The sequence below is a fragment of the Nothobranchius furzeri genome, chromosome 1 (genome assembly GCF_043380555.1).
Source record: "Nothobranchius furzeri strain GRZ-AD chromosome 1, NfurGRZ-RIMD1, whole genome shotgun sequence".
Lineage (NCBI taxonomy): Eukaryota > Metazoa > Chordata > Actinopteri > Cyprinodontiformes > Nothobranchiidae > Nothobranchius > Nothobranchius furzeri.
In genome coordinates this window covers 60,896,759-60,914,253 of record NC_091741.1, presented here as the reverse complement: position 1 = coordinate 60,914,253, position 17,495 = coordinate 60,896,759, and the positions used below count along the sequence as shown (strand labels likewise).

The following is a 17,495-nucleotide window of genomic DNA, read 5'->3' as shown; positions in this document are numbered from 1 at the left end:
TGTTTATTATGTGAAGTGCCTTGAGACGACTCTTTTCGTGATTTGGCGCTATATAAATAAACTTGAATTGAATTGAACGAAAATAACAGTTGAAACAGTCTCGTATGTGTGTGTGTGTGTGTGTGTGTGTGTGTGTGTGTGTGTGTGTGTGTGTGTGTGGCCCGGCGGACAGAGGACAGAAGAACACGCAGCTAATTAATTAAATAATTTGGCTCTGTACCTTTCTCTTCAGCACAGCCGACAAAGGTTTAAGATGGGTCAGTCCTCCTGCATGCTCAGATCATTCCCTTCCCTTGCTTGAAAAATTGTTCCAAAATGAAAGTTGAACCCACATCTTTTTTATCTGTGAATTCAATGCCGTTCGGCAAGTCTCAAATAAAAATTTGGGCATCTTACTGTAAAAAACATATACCATTAATGTAAAAAAGAAACTCTAAATAAACTATGTTCACGTCCAGAATCGAACCCAGGACTTCTGCACGAGAGTCCGTCTTACTAGGTGAGCTATAGGACCAGTGACGTCTTTTGTATCTGTAATTTTTACATCCTTGATGACAGCTGAAACAACAATCAAAGAACGGTTCAGAGCGAAAATGGCTATTTTGTTGCTAATTTGCAGGAAATATATAGAAGAAAGTAGCTAAGGGTCCTCAGAAATGTAGCTAGGTTCATCACTAGGCGTTAGGAACAGCGACAAAGTCGCTGAGTAAAACTCACTCTCTGCTGCTAAAGCTACTGATAGCAAATGCTACGAGCTATGCCTGAGCGTGAAGGTGTATGAAGCAGCCTGCTCGACCTGAGCAGCTCTCTTTTTCTGTGATTTTACAGAAAAACAGGCAATCATAGTAAAAATGCCAGGGCTCATTCTACAGGACCAGGGCATTGCAGGAGAATGTATGAAGAAGAAATTTATTATTTCTAAACATGTTTTGGCTGTCAAACTTCCATAATGCCCCTTTAAGGTAATAATTTCTGATTTACTTACTTTACTGTAATATTTGAGTATTCACTTGCTGAAGGGCCAAAATAATCACATTGCTTAGAAAAACTATAGGCTGACTTAGATAATAGGTTTGTAGAGCCATATGAGGAAATTAAAATTTAGTTTAACAGGTAGACTTTGGGGGTAAAAAAGGTAGACTTTGTCGTCATGTATAACCCCCTCTGAGATTTTTCTCAGGAGCCGCCACTGCAAAACATTAAGCATGAAATGGAGTTATCCTAGTGGCTCCAACAAGAGAAAGAAGCAGCTTGCTTTAAAAAAGCTTTTATCTTCACTTCCAAAAGTTACGTCGTTTTTCTATGTAAACATTAAAAGGAAGCAGAAAAGGGAAGACAATGGAAAATGTTTAAAGCGAGGAAAACACAGACAGAAATGTAAAATAGAAGAAAAAAAAAGAAAGGCAAAAGCACAGGAGCACTGACAGGAAGAAGAAAGCAGAGCAAATATTGAAGGCACTCAAAGGGAGAGAAAGACAAGAAAAAAGAGGACTAATAAAAAGTGAAAATAACTCGTGTCAGAAGAGGGGAGTTTCGCAAATCCAGTGAAAGGTAAGATTGTCAAAAATTTAGTGTAAGGAGGCCTCATGTCTGTGTTTGCCTTGGGCCCCCAAATTGCTAAATCCGCCACTGGTCCGATGTGTATTTTTGCATCGACGCAACTGATGCAGCTCCATCCTCAGAGGCTGAAATCTCATCACATTCATTTGTTCAGCGGATGGCTCATTCTGCTGCTAAACATAGACATCTACGGTCATTATCGTGCCTCCAGAATGTGCCAGCGTGACACGACAGCAGGTGGCTCCCTCCAAAACGAACATATTGTTTAAATCTGCCAATAGCCTCACAGCTGGACTGTGGGAAATGCAGCTATGACTGGACGCTGAGCTGTTGTTCTTTTACAGCTAAAAACACACAAAATAACCTGTTGAATTCTGTCAGACGAACATGAATCACGTCCAGTTCTGATCAGATGTCTGAAAATTCACGTCTAGAATACTTTTACCAATAGATTTCCTCCATTCCAGATGTTTGTGTATTTCTGTGTACTGTGAGAATGGGAGGTGGGCTGTTGATCGTGACCTGGGGGCGGGGGCTGATGAAGGGGGGAATTTTGGTTAGAAAAATAGAGGGGAAAACTCAGTTGCCTCGGTAACCAGGAATTAGTAGGTTTGTGTGTGTTTGTGTGACTGCACTCACTTCCTCAGCACAGCGATCTCGTTCTCAATGCTGCTCTCCTTCCCCTTCAAAGCCTTCTTAGGGATACATTTCACTGCAAACATCCGGCTGGTCAGCTTCTCCTGGGCTAGGACCACCTCTGAAAATGCCCCTCTGAGGAAACAGAAAAAACATTTACTCTAAAAACAAACTCAGTCCTTTTAGTCTTCAGAACGTTAGGTTATACATACAACCACTGTTCCCTGAAGGACAGGAACGAGGTACAACGAAGGTACTATGGGACATCACGCCCTAGTGTGGCCTGGCTGAAGACACATTTAATCATGCCTGTAAGGCAAATGAAAGTGACGCTGCGTGGAGGCCCCGCTCTCCACTTATAAGCGACCACATCACTGTCATTCCTCAGTTCGATAGCTGCTCTTCACCGAGCTGGGCTGTGAAATGGGGCAGCCCTTGTTGTGCCTCGTTCCTCTCCTTCAGAGAACAGTGGTTGTATGTATAACCTAACGTTACCTTTCAGTCGATTCACTCGGTATGTAATGTCCAGTAATGGTCAGTGTTATGTACAGTAATCCCAACGTTTATCGCGGTAGATGCGTTCCAGACCTGGCCGCGATAGGTGAAAATCCGCGAAGTAGGGACTCCCAGCATGCCCCTCGCGGGGATTCCCTCCACGTCGCACCTACGTCACAAACCGCGGCTATAAACGGAAGTCGCCTTTCCAGCTCACCACTCAGTCATCGTTTCTTTAGATTCATGATCAGAGTTTCCAACCTACCGATCAATCCAACGAACTATCAGCCCATAGTAGGTTATCTTACTTACTTCTGGAAAGCCCGGCATTTCCGTGTCACTTCTTTGACGCTCGAACGCTCGGGGGTTTCCTAGATCAGCCGGCGTTTCACTGACGTTATCACTTCCGCGCCTGTGAAACCACGCTCCCTATTGAATTATCGTATGATCACATTCTCTTTTTGTGGGTAAAACTCAAGAAAAAAAAAATTTTTTCTTGGTTTTTTAGTTTTATTACAAAAAGTGCATTTTATGATGAAATTGATGAAAAAAAACAAGAATTTCTTGATATTTCGCATAGAAAAATACCGCGAATCAGTGAAAAATGCCGCAAATCTGCGAATTCCCCCTGAAAAATGCTCCAAAGAAAAAATCCGCGAAGCAGCGAATCCGCGATGACTGAACCGTGGAGTAGCGAGGGATTACTGTACAGTTTGACCCTTCAATATCTAGTCGACATGGAGACACGAGTCTGCACGTGTTTCCTTTAATCTGTCAGATTCTGCATCCCAACAGCTGGAGTTCAGAGCCTCTCTGCAGCTCTGAACACATGATAAACGTATTGTCAACAATCACGTTCCCTCCTCAAGGCCTCAAGCTTCCCTTATCATTCTACAGGACTCTTCATGCCTCTGTGGGAAGACTCTCCGCTTGTGTGGGTTGCTTGATCAAAGAATGAACTCTTGAATATAATGTGAACATTTAAAACTTATAGGTTAATTAATCCATTAAAGAATAATTTGGTTGATGAACAAATGTTATACGAACACTAAATGAAATGTTTTGATTAATCTGTGAAATTAAGTATTACAATGATTTATATATGGATCAGTAGTGTTTGATATGACAAGGCCATCACCATTTACACACAAAAGGACAAATTAAAGTTAAGTTAAACGCGTGACACACAGATTTCCTTTACCCCAGATCAGAGCATCCGTTATCTCAAGAAGGCGTGTGTTCTGAGGTTTTCTTGGTAATTTTCCTTAACATGGCACGCACTGATTCGTTAAACAAACCATAACATGAGAATATTAAAACAGAACTCACTTTATGGTGAGTCAGTTTGCGGTCAATGTTCAGTTCTGAGTTCTACCAAGTTCTAGAGGAAGCTACGGAAACGGCCGTCTGTAGTGAAGTCTCTTTAACCCAGAAGCAATCTTTGACATGCCGTCAAGGTTGCTGCAAAGCCGACACAGCAAACGGTTCCTGGAGAACAAAGCTGATTTTGTTCCGACTCTTTAGGAGTCTATACGCAAACGGTTTCATCCAACCTGTGTGCCTGGCGACATCTCTGGACTGGAGAAGTCGGCGCTGTGGCCAATCTACTGGACCTGGGTGCCTAGAGGTCATCCAACCTCAATGACCTCCGGATCCGCAAAGAGGGTCTCCGAGAAAGGGTGAGGTAGAACACAGTGTGATTGCGTCTGATGCTTTTTGATAATAATCAACTTCATAGCGTAACGCAAACCAAATTATTTCACACCCAGAACTCAGCTCTCCTAGATACGGAAGTTCTGATAACATCATATTTACATATAGGCAGCATATACCACATCTCATCCATCTAGATTCATCCATCACAGTAAATATTAGTTAACTTGTCATGTTTTAATTGTTTGGAAAATAAATTCTTACTTTTACAAACCTGACTCTTTCTTGAATCAAGACGAAGTGTTTACAATCTCTGAATAAACAAAAAATCCTAGAATCTTCTGATTAAAACATCCTAAGACAAAGCAGGTTGATAGTGTATATTTATATAGAGTAGCACAGCTTATTGGTCATAAGTAGAGGTAATATATTAAGCTCTTAGAGCACTAAATTTACCAATCCTACAACAAAGGTACTATGGGACTTATTGAAACGCCCCATGAGCAGCAAACAAACCTGGCCTGAGACTGCAACCTAAGTCAGATCCAGCAGAGAGAACCGCTTGGGCCACTGAAGCGTCCAAAACATTCAAGTCGTAAAATCTCACAAAGGTGTGGGGTGTAGCCGAGCTTGCAGCTGAGCAAATGTCATCAACTGAAACACCTTTAAACAGCGCCCAAGACGCAGCCACACCTCTAGTAGAGTGTGCTCTGACCCCTAGTCATATAGCGCTCGGTGGGTGGGAACGCTAGCCAGAAGGCAGTAGAGTCCAGTCAACGAGCGGTTATGCTATCTTTTAGTAGCGCAGCTAGTTTTCAGGTGTGTACTCAGCGAGGTGAAGATGCGCAAGAACTGAGGAATGACAGTGACGCGGTCGCTTATAAATGGAGGGAAGGGCCTCCACGCAGCGTCACTTTCATTTGCCTTACAGGCGTGATTAAATGGAGGTGGAGTGTACAGTCGGTAAAGACGGCTCTCCCTTGCCCTGCCTCCAACATGCCTACATCTAAATAGGATAGGTTATCCAGAGTTAACTCTGTAGTTATGCTGCTATAGGCTTAGACTGCTGGAGGACACACTGACCACTTTTCACACTCTACTACTTTCTTCTACAGTCTGCTCTTTAACTGTACTATTTTGTGCAATTTCAGCTGTTAACTTTATTTTCTCTGTGAGTGTTTTTCTCCCCAGAAGAAGCTGCGATGACGTTCTGCTGAGCTGTGGTGGCCTCATGGAGGGGGGCATCGACTAGCACACTGCTGCTAACCACTAATACATTCTCTCTCTCCTGATAATAACTTTTTGTTTTCATTGACTTTTGATGTGCTAATACTAGTTTATCCGTTTAATTATAGATCCACTAGAATAAATACAATAAAGTTTATCTTTCACCAAATACAATATTTACTAAGACATCACAATATAACTATAGACACATTACGTACGTGTGTGTGTGTGTGTGTGTGTGTGTGTGTGTGTGTGTGTGTGTGTGTGTGTGTGTGTGTGTGCGTGTGTGTGTGTGTGTCCACTCTGTCTTCTCGATCCCCAGTGAGTCATGGAGGATGGCTGCTTATACTGAGCCAGGATTCTCTGGAGGTTTCTTCCTGTTAAAAGGGAGTTTTCCTCTCCACTGTCGCTGCATGCTTGCTTAGTATGAGGATTGCTGTATAGTCACTGACACTAGTCAGTGACTTGATGCAATTTGCTGGGTTCCTTATATAGGAAACATTATTTCTGATTGGCTTAATGAACTGTGAATTGGAATGTTTATTATGTGAAGTGCCTTGAGACGACTCTTGTCGTGATTTGGCGCTATATAAATAAACTTGAATTGAATTGAATTGAATTGAAATGTGTCTTCAGCCAGGCCACACAAGGGCGTGATGTCCCATAGTACCTTTGTTGTACCGAGTGAATCCACTGAAAGGGAACCACCTTAATTTTTTGTGTCTTGCACTCAACAAGGTGTTCAAAACATTCCTCAGAGGTTCAGGGGTCTCATTTATCAAACATTGTGTAGAATCCTTACTAAAACCGTACTCAGCAACAAAAATGTACTTACGCCAAGCATCTTTGTGATCTATCTATCTATAAGAGAAAATCCACAGAGTGGCACAGCGTTGCTGCAGCCGTCAATGTTGTGAATTCTTCAGAGAGATCTGTGGCGGATATAAAAAAAATGGTCCAATCGGGATTCGATCTCTAGACTCCTGGGTGGAAGTTACGCGCGCTAACCAGTCAGCCAAATGGAGATCTCCCCTGTTCAACTAGCCAAGGCTCATGATTTATCGGGTCACAGAACACACTGTCACAGACGCATGACATTCTGTCTCAATCTGTCCCCCTGCTAATATTCTGCGCTTCAGGCTGTGTGTGTGTGTGTGTGTGTGTGTGCGAGTATGCGCACGTGTGTATGCGCACGCACGTGTGTGTGCGTGCGTGTGGGGGGGGTCTTGTTCTGTGTGAAAACGAAGCAGTACAAGTGATAATGCTGCAGGATTTCATAATTTTATCCTTCTCAGCAGCAGCACTGCAGGTGCTCTCCGTGTCCAACATGTGCGTAAGCAAGATTCTTAGTCAACTTAAAGTTGCGCACATTTTTCTGCTAAGTTTTCTTTGATAAATCCCAAAGTTTGCGTGGAAATTTGCTTACGCAGTTTTCCAACCCCGTTTTGTGTGTAAGCAAGCTTGATAAATGAGGCTCCTGGTCCATATAGACATGATGCTGTCACAAAGTTGCCTGCATGATGAGTGTCTCCTGTTTCACCACATTTTAAATGTTCTAACTGGACAGAGTTCTGGAGAATGTGGAGGCCGCTGGAGTCCTGCAAACTCATGTTCTAGAAACCAGATAGAGATGATCTGAGCTTTGTGACATGGAGCTTTATCCTGCTGGAAGTAGCCATCAGAAGATGGGTCCATGCGGTCAAAGGGATGGACATGGTCAGCAACAATACTCAGGTAGGCTGTGGGGTTTAAATCAGGATCAGGTGGTATTAAGAGGTCCAAAGTCCCACACACCGTTACACTCCCAGCAGCAGCCCGAATCTTTGATACAAGGCAGGATGCTTTCATGCCGACACCGAATTCTGACCTAACCATCAGAACATTGCAGCTGAAAACCAGATTTATCAGACCAGGATACGTTTATCCAGTCTTTTATAGCACCCAGTGTCATGTTCTGCAGCTGGGTCCACCTGCTTCATGTAACGAATCAGAGATGCTATTCTGCAGCGCTCGGTAGGAACCCGAGGTTATTTGAGCTGCTGTTGCAGTATAATTTTAGTGTTCATTTCAGATAATGCGCAAAAATTAATTTGTCATGAAAAAAACTAATGGAAATATCTCATTAACAAAGTTAACACTGATAAACTCTAAACTCAAAAATAACTCCTTTAATCTCTGATCAAGTTCATGTTCATAAATGGCATGTTCATAAAATGACATTTTAATTCACACATTTGCAGCTATTTTTGTTTTTCGGACTGCTCTCTGGAAATGGAATTGAAATCCCAGTAGATCAGCTGGTCTGCTACCATCACCATGCAGAGTTTCCCTTACATAGGCGTAGCCATGGCGGCCCGCCACGGCTGAAATCCCAGCACCACGCCTACAAGATCCCAAGTTTTATTGATTTTTTTTTTTTGCGCCGTTTCCCGAAGAAGCAGCGGGAACTACTCTGTTGTTGCTTGAGATCACAGCCGGCAGGCAGCAAGGAGGAGGAGGCAGGGCAGGGTGGTTACAGCTAGGGATGAGCCGGATACTCATTTCAGACAAGTATCCGGTACGGATAAAGCATTTTTGACAAATAGAAGAATGAAACGAGTAAAACTCGTAAATATCTGTAATCGTGTTTAAGGAAAATCCTCATTGGGTAACTGACTCTTCACGCTCTGTGATTGGTCAGTTACATAGAGCACCCGTCCCTCCCTACACACACAAAACTCTGCAGCCGGGAGCTCAGTCCAGCCCATACACACACACACACACACAGTAATGGATCTCTCTGTGCTTGCTTCACTGTTGCTCACGTTTCTTCAGTGCTCCCTAGGTTTACTTCAGCTCGCCTCTTTTTCGGTTTAATATTTAAAGTAACTTTTTTCGTAACGCACATGGTGCATTTGACAAGACCGAGCTGAAAACGGCTCGTGCATGCGTCGGTCACTGCCTCCGCTCCGGTCGGGTATTTTTTTATTTTTTATTTTAACTCTCTCTCCCTCCCTATCTCTCTCTCTCACACACACACCTCAATCAACATTGTTTTGTTTAAATGTGTGTGGGAAAAATGCCAACAACGTTAGGAAAAATCTGTTTAATCAAATTAAAATAAAATGGTTCTAGTATTTCATATTTCCTAGTTCCTACTGCATGAGTTCAGATGCATTAATTCATGCACTTAAATACTGAAAAACTTGGTCTGTAATAGTTCCTTTACTATTGTGATCAAAAATATTCAAGCTCAATTCTGAGGCTGCTCTGTAAATAGTTTTCAAATAAACAATAGTTTATAAATAAACAACTTCTGATCGATCCATATCAATTTCACATTTAAAATAATGTATTGATGTAAACCACACCCACTAATTTCCAAATAATAAGGTGCATTCATCTGTGTTTCTCCTTTGATCCGTATTAGTGATATTTTCAGCACCAGAACAATGAAGCAAAGAAACAGATTCCTGAGTTTGTTAGTAATTTTATTTATTAGGTGCATCTGATCTGTTCCATTTTTCTCTAAAATGAGATCAAATCAGTGCTTCTATGGGTTTTCTCCTGTCTGCACTAGAAATATTTACTTTATTATAATGTTCACTGTAATGTATCTTGATGTTCTTAACAAATACATTAAATCAAAGATATTGGTCAGTAATGCCAAATATGTAAATTTGTGTTTCAGTCATTTTATACTGGCTTAAAAATACCTCATTAAGTCTACTAAGTAGGGGTGTAGAAGTACGGGTGTTTTTAGTAGGGCCAGCCCAGTAATGATCTTGAAATTATTTTTGTGCAAATATTGGTGTTAAAATGCAGCAGTTGCTGGATTGGTGCAGTTCAAAGTGGAGTGCATCAAATAAAACAATATTAACATAAAGGTGAGACATGTCATAATTCCCCCCCCCCCCCCCCCCAAAACCACAGCTGAAAAAATTCCCAGGGGAAACCCTGCCATGCCATGCTAAATGACAGTCAAGACTCATTTTTGTCTCCCTTCTAATGCTTAGTTTGTACTTCAAGTCCATCTGGCCTCTGTCAATCCAAAACAATTGTTCTTCATATTGGGACACTGACTTCACATCCAAAAGCAGCACAGAGATTTGTTCACTTGTCTTCCATTTCTTTAAATTTAGCTGAAAGATGTGATTTGAAAGACATACAGCTGAATAATCTTAATTTTCTAAATAATTGCACCACACTAGTAAAGTATTGGGTCATCTAAGATCGCCCTCAATAGTACTTCTCTTATTTATTCAACTGGAACAAAGCCGGCAATTGAAAACCGCTTTAAAAACTTGTTTTTCGTCATATAAAACCCAATAATCAAAGCATCATTTGAGAAAAATAACTGGACTAATAAATTCTGCATCATCGTTTTGTTCTCGAATAAGTGTGTGTGTGCACGCGTGTGTGAGAGAAGAAGACAAGCATGGTGATGAATGCAGATGAGCCTATTGGGAGTTTATCTGCCTGAAGCAAGTGCTGGCTTCTTTGTTTATCTGCTCCCAGACTCTCTGTCATATTAGCGTAAACATGTGTGCCCCCCTTTATCTTTCCTCCACCATCCCGTTTTCTCCTCTGTTCAGCGTTTTGGCAACCCAGAGCAGTCACATATCCAGACTACAAATCCTGCTAAATGTAAATGAATTTAATACCCCAAGCTAGCATCTGTTATCTCAAACTCCTGCCCCTCTATGTTTTTCTGAACTTTTAGTTCATTGTGTCACTGCAGGTAGCTCAAGATCATTAGTCAAAGCCTAATTTATTACTGCAAATTATACGTTTAAACCCACAGACCAAAATGCTAAGTTCTGCCAAACGTGTTGACAGCATTAGCATTGTTAGAAGCCTATAATTCATATAACACAGAACTTTGTCCAGAAGAAAGACAGAAACTACAAAAGAAATGCTGACAAACTTGTAATAAGTGATAAATGCATTAATGACTATTCTAAATACAAATTAACAATGTTTGGCTGAGGGTTTTGATCATAAAAATGGAACTGTCACAAAGTTTTCTGTCTCAGTTTGTCTAAAACTCTAGGATGGTACATTTAAACTACCCCCCCTCCCCCCCCCTCCCCTCATTCAGACAAGTGAAATCCTTAAAAACACAATGGGGTTTGCAGCTGTGAGATCAGGGCTCCAGAGCTGCCGATTAAAACCTGTTTTTGATCACAGCAATGGACTGGTCACAAACTAAACCATTTACTGTAACAACTTTTGTTTACATGTGTATTGTAGTTTGAGCTATAGCAGAAAAAAAAGACATCTCTGCTGGAAGTCAGAAACCATTTATGTTGGCTCTTAACTTCAACACTAGAAAACCTGTCAGGTGGGTCTTTAAAGCTCATGTCAAGAGAATTCTCAGCTGAATATAATAAAATTATTTTTAAGGGCATTTTAAGGACTTGAGATATGCAACGAACATAAAACTAATAAACCAGTTGGTTACACTTGACCCATGTTTATTGTGGCATTTTAGTCATCTTCATCTGTATTCTTGACACAAACATAAAATGCAAACCTCTCATAAAAACATCAATCTATTCTATCTACTCTTTATGTCATTCAAATCAAACTTTCAGTAAAATTGCAACCATTTATAGAACAACCCGATGACAGAAAATGGGACAAAAACTCATTTCTGATTTAGTTTACTGGGATTTGATCCGAGTAGTTAATACGGCTGGAGTCCTTGAGTCTTTTCGACGACCCAGGAAGTGCTTTGCTGGCTTTATTAGACAACTTGTGTCTGTGGAGCCTCCCAGTGTTATATTATATATATATATATATATATATATATATATATATATATATATATATATATATATATATATATATATATATATATATACACTTGTACTGTGTTTACTAGATAAGATTGCTGGGTTTTTGTGCCTTTTTAATGTTTTTCATCATATTTTTATCCTGGTTTTCTACCTCACTAACTTGCCAGATTTTTTGTGTTTTCTTTTATCCTGTTTTCTACCCATTTGTCCACCATGTTTAACACCTACTTGTTGTTGAAGTTGTCTGAGAACCCTTAATTTTGTTGCATGTTCAGATATAATGGCAATAAAAACTATTCTATTTTAATTCAGTAACCATAGAAACAGACAAAAACCAAAGCAGCCACAAACTTCATGGAGACAGACACTAAGCTGCAGGACAAGGCTGTGGTTCACTTTGGAAGTGATTTTATTTTACTATATTTATGCCTGCTAGTAAAATAAGTTTCACATCAGATTGCTTCTTTTTATCATCAACCACTGGGGCTTGGTGTGTTTTCATGAGAGTGAACGACGCTGCCGGTGCACCATAAGCTTTTCATTCAAGGTGAAAGAGGCTGCTGTCAATGAGCTCCATTGCATCAATATGTGAGCGCTGCCTTGCAGAAAGCCCCGGAGCCGTTCAGAGAGGAGCGCGTTGTACAGGCCGTCCATCAGCCTGGAGGCATAGCATGCTGACACAGCAGCACATGCACGTGCACGCACAGTGTTGATGGCTTTGCTGCAGTCGTTTTTCTGCAGAAATTTGTCTCGTTTTCTTTTCTTGCCCTTTTTCTCAGTGTCTCACCTGATTTCTCGCAGTGACAAGAGGTCGCTCGGTCCTTTGCCTCTGGCGACCGTTTGGAAGGTGATAAGATTACTTCAAATTGACTAGCACACGCTCACAACCAGACACTTGCTTGGACTGATAATGACCACTGTGGTTCTGATGACATCAAAGCCAGACGAATGTGGGCAGCGCAGGTTGTATTGGTGTTTCATTCAGTTTCATGCACACACAGCCACTCACTAACACGCATACACACACGCTAGCAGCCATTCATTCATTACCCTCAGACAGAGCAATTTATGAATGGGCGCCCTCAGTGAAATCACAGCTGCTGCATCCTGAGAGGGACCGTTTCCACCTGTATTGACTTTTGGGCTTCATATCTGGAGTCTTTTGTTTTTCCCTGTTTGTGTACCATTTTAGAGGAGGCAATTATGTGTGATGAAAGGACAGAATTATCTGTTGGTTATTGCTGGTTATTGCAGTGGTTATACAGAGCTCAACTTTTTATTTTTTTTGCTTCAGATTTCTGTAATGTTTTTTTTACAAAACTGTAAATCAAAAATGCAGTAATTGTTCGGAATTAAACTATGCTCCACCAAGTGGTTGACAAGCCAGTCAATGGTTATTTTGTCATAAAGTGTGGGTGATTGAGCATTTAATTTCTTTAATTAATTATTTCTACTTGGGTCTTTTATAGGTTGTCACTTTTTACTCTTATTCCTCCTTTCCACTGGATGCGTAAGGATCACAAAACAGCCACAAAACATACTTTATGGCCATTAGCTGCCATCAGTGGCGGCCTGGCTATCTGTGAATTCTGGATAATCCCAAAACGACTGGTGTGTTTTAGGGCCAGTGTCGGAAGTCATTATCCAAGTTTCACAAATCAGAAAATAAGTTTTAAAGGGATATTTCAACCAAAACTGAACATTTTATTTGTTGTCATACTTCCCAGAGTTGGATAAGTGGGAAAACCCCATTTCTAACCTGCCCAGTCAGCCTCCTGACTCTGCTGGACTCCTTTCACTTTGGCTTAGCATAAAGCACAGTAAGTGAATGAATCGAACTAGCATTAGCAAAAATCACTCAGTAGTGATCCCAATTCTCCTTGGTGACCTAAATAATCAGACTGACTGCAAGTGAAAATAGTAACATAAAGGAATCACAGGTGCCATTTTAGACTTGGGACAACTTTATGGAAAAGCACACCTTTGTCATAAAGGCAAAAGTTATTTTAGGTTCTGTGTGAAAAATATGCCCACTACAAATGTGCATCACCAAATGGACATACTAGAACCAGAAACGGAGAAGCGCAGAGGAAAAATGGCTGTAAGTTCAGCAGTCAAATCCTTCCTTCTGGAGGAATGAACCACCATAAAATCTGGCCATGTGGTAAGTAGCAGCTACGCTAGGGCAGAGGAGATTCTGTGGCGACGTCATATACAAATTTATACAAGCTGATAAATCTCAAAGTACGTGGCAGGCATGGTCAAACACATTATTTTCATTTAAATTGAAGTTCATATGTGCGATCCAGGGCCTAATACAAAGCGGATTAGAAAATAGCTCTTTTAGCTCCGTTGACTTGCATTCATTTTTGCGTTCCTCCAGGGACCCATGAGCCGACTGGAAAGGGAGGAGACTTTAGGTTGGTTTATGCTTGACGTGTCCGCGAGGTCCGCATGGCTCCGCGTGGAAAAGTTGTGTCATTTTAACAACCACGCCCCTCCACCGCGCCTCCGCACAGCCCAAACTTTCCACACCGCGCACCTAGGAAATTTTCTAACCACGTGGACGGTTGGACGAGGAAAAACATGGCGGACTGGCAAGAACTAGTATGGGCAGAGGTTCGTAAATACAGACATTTGTATGATTCAGCTCTCAGAGATCACCGTGATCAACATGTTGTTAATAATTCTTGGAGAGAAATAGCTCGCACTGTCGGAAAAGACGAGGACGCTGTTAAAAATGCTGGAATGCCATCTTGTAAACAGTAATTTCTACTTCTACTATGGTGTAGTGTTGGATGCATGCCGTAGAGCTCCATGCTGCCCCGTTCATTTTGGGAGAGTATTGGCTCACCGCAGAGACAAGCCGCAAGAACCATGAATGCTGCAAGTTGTGAAGCGCGTTCCATCCGCGAGCCGCATCATCAAGCGGAAAGTGAATGCGTCAAGCGTAAACCAAGCTTTAGGCTCCCTACTGTGTGTCAGGTTAAAAAAAGGCAATGTCAATGAAAATGAATCACCACTTGAATATTCATGCTGCTCTTGTTTGAAAATTACACTTGAATATTGCAAGTACAAAAACAGAAGGAAAAAAGGTGAAAAAGTGAGTGCAGAATATGTGAATGGAGTGAGAATGGACCTGAGGAAAAAAGCTGCATGCGGCCTCACATGTGCATACACAATCAGTAGAGCAGTTGGGTTTACTTCACATCATGTGGATTCTGAATGTATTTGCTTCCAGCACAAACACACATGATAAAGAACCAGTGGGGTTTACTTGAGTGGAGGAAAGGAGTTTATATTACATCTGGCAGCTGATTTCTAAGAGTTGGGTTGTGTGTTTGACTGGCGAGTCCCCACTCTGAAACCCTGAGCGACAATGGTTTCATTTCCTCTTGTATGAACCTGAGTAACTGCGTCAGTCAAGCTCAGCTGCCAAGGAAGAAATGTTATCGGCAACGATTGTGTGCACGGAGGCAGAAGATGATGGGGCGGGAGCGACTAGAACAGGCTGACAAGGTGACGGTGACACATTTAACATGAAGACTGACAACAGCCATCGGAACGTTTCAATGTCAAGCTGAACAAGCCATTCATCCAAAAATGGTTTTCAATCATCAAATTATTTCCAGCTTTCACAGCGGACTGTGAAAAAGCTAAAGATTTCAACTATGCAACAGAGCATAGGTAAACATTAGGTGTTTGTCGATAGGAGCTTCTTTCTGAAAGCCAAAAAAATGAATAAGCAATCGCACCCTGATAAATCTATAATGGACAAAGATGAAAGGGAGCAGATAAAAATTCTGAGCTGCAGCAACACGACTGAAACTTCAAATGCATTGAAAAACAGCTCACTGACTGTAGTGATGCTTGAGATTGTGTTTAAGCTAAGGCTGCTCGATTATGGCAAAAATAATAATCATGATTATTGTGACTGAAATTGAGATCTTGATTATTTAAGACGATTTTTCAATTAATGTTGATTTTATTTGTTTTTATTCGGTCATAAAATTGCTCAGGGCACAATCATGACAAGAGTAAAGAAACAAGATGATCACTAAAATAACTCCTGATTCCGAGTATAAAAAGACCAGTATACTCATAGTTTATGACCCAAGGGCTATAGACCTTGGTTTAACTCATTTAAGTCTAACCAGTACAGACCCAAATACCAATATCTTGCAAATACTGACAGCAAGAAGTATACAGTGGCTTTTATAACAAATAAATGCTAATAAAATGATGATCACAAAATTTTGCATGATATGTATGTAGTCATGTCAAGGTGCTGTAGGAGAGTGCACTAGCACCGTGTCCTCAGAGAGATTAGTTATTGTTTATCAGCGTGAGGAACTTATTTCTATCTATTTCTACCTTATTTATAAACTATTTATCAGTAAATGAAATTGTAACGGAATGAAATGACTGTTTTCCATCTAAAAGTCATTTCCCCCCTCTCCTCAGCAAGAACTAATCTGAATGAGATACTGCCTCAAGATCTCATGCATCTGCTCCTAAACTGTTTTCCTGTCCAGCCCAAGAGAAGAATGAAGACAAAGGACACTCTTCCTTTTTAATAAATAAAAGAACTCCATTTTTAATAAGTAATATGACTTTAATCTAGCTGCACTAGACATGCTGATCACACGTAACGTTAAGACATGACACATTGCTTTTACTGATCCAATCAGAATCTGCCAGATCTGATGGAGGCGTGGTTTTGGTGGTGCTTGGTAAATCTGTCATCTTTTCATTCAACCATAAACCAAAACATCCGAAGTATAAAACTATGCCCACGTCATCTTTAACGCCAGTTCAAAGCGTTCTAGAGAAGTTGACGGAGTGGCCAATCTGTAACTTTCCTCTTCAGCCGAAAGAAACGACGACAAACTGGATAAAATATGTTGCATTTTACCAACTAAGCAACGGTTCCTTTCAGAATAAAAGCTGAACTCACTGACCCTCCGGGTCCATCTGACGCTGTCAACCAACTGTTGCTTTTTACCTGGAGACAATCCAAAGACTAGTTTGTTGTACTGCTGATGCTGTTTCATTGTTGTACTGCTGATGCTGTTTCATCGACTCCGGCACCGAAAGAGGGGTTCGAGGACCTGGCAGTCTGGATCTGTACGGAGGTCTCATTCTAAGTGTACGTGTGGAGCGACAAAAATGGTGTCTTATGTGTTTATGAATCTCCAAATCAAAGCTTAGCGCAAAGACATCACCTTTACTCCCACCAGAACTAATCGTTTCTCCGGATTTGCTGGTTCTGAACAACATTCCACACTACACCATTCTCCGTCTCACTTCACCTTAGTTACACCATACATTTAGTGTTTAAAGTTAGTCTAGTTTTAATTCGTTTAGTAAGAAATCTTTAAACTTTTAAAACTTGACTCTCTCTTCTGTTGTCTCTCAGTCAATACGGTGTTACATAATCCCTGCAATTATGGAGCTAGGATTGGGACAATATTCAGTGTAACTTGTACCAAGTTTTGTAACTTGGAAAATGTTTCATGACACTTAACTTTGGATTCGTAACTTGTAACTTTAGTTTTCTAACTTATAATTCTCAATTTGAACTTGTATTTCTTGTTTTGTAACAGGAAATTTTCATTTTGTAAATGTATTTTTTTATTTTGTAAAATCTAACTTTTATTTTGTACATTTACTACTCATTTTGTAACATCAAACATTCTTTCAGAAACATGAAACTTTCGGTTTTTACCTAGCAGACTTCCAAAATAAAAAAACAAGGTACAAGTTTGAAATCAAAACTCTCAAAACACATTTCATTCTACAGGTACAAACCTCAAATCTACAGTGTTACGAATCTTTTTGACTTTTTGTCCCATGATGCGGAAGCGACTTAGGCTCCCTATTGGGGCTTAAGGTGTGATACAATTTTCAGCCTCTAGATGGTGCCATTAAAGGAAAAAAAACTGGATTCCTGATTTGAGTAAATGTTGGGTCAATGTTCCTGGAAAAAGCCATTCAAGTAAGCAACGTTTGGTAACAACACTATTCAAAATGTCCAATTCCATTTCTTCAGTCATGACTCGTCATTTTTCGAAAGCACATTTAATTTATTGGTTGCCATCAGTATGTGAAGAGCAGTTCAAGCAATAGTAAAAATGCTCCAGA

At 40.8% G+C, this 17,495-nt stretch overlaps 1 protein-coding gene across 1 annotated transcript in view; it reads right to left on the bottom strand.

Moving 5' to 3' along the window:
• camk1da (calcium/calmodulin-dependent protein kinase 1Da) overlaps window positions 1–17,495 on the bottom strand; it is a 115,478-nt gene that overhangs the window by 48,788 nt on the left and 49,195 nt on the right. Inside the window, exon 2 of the mRNA XM_015954761.3 lies at window positions 2,200–2,331. Coding sequence (XP_015810247.1) covers window positions 2,200–2,331 — 132 coding nt within the window. The remainder of the gene's footprint in view (window positions 1–2,199; window positions 2,332–17,495) is intronic.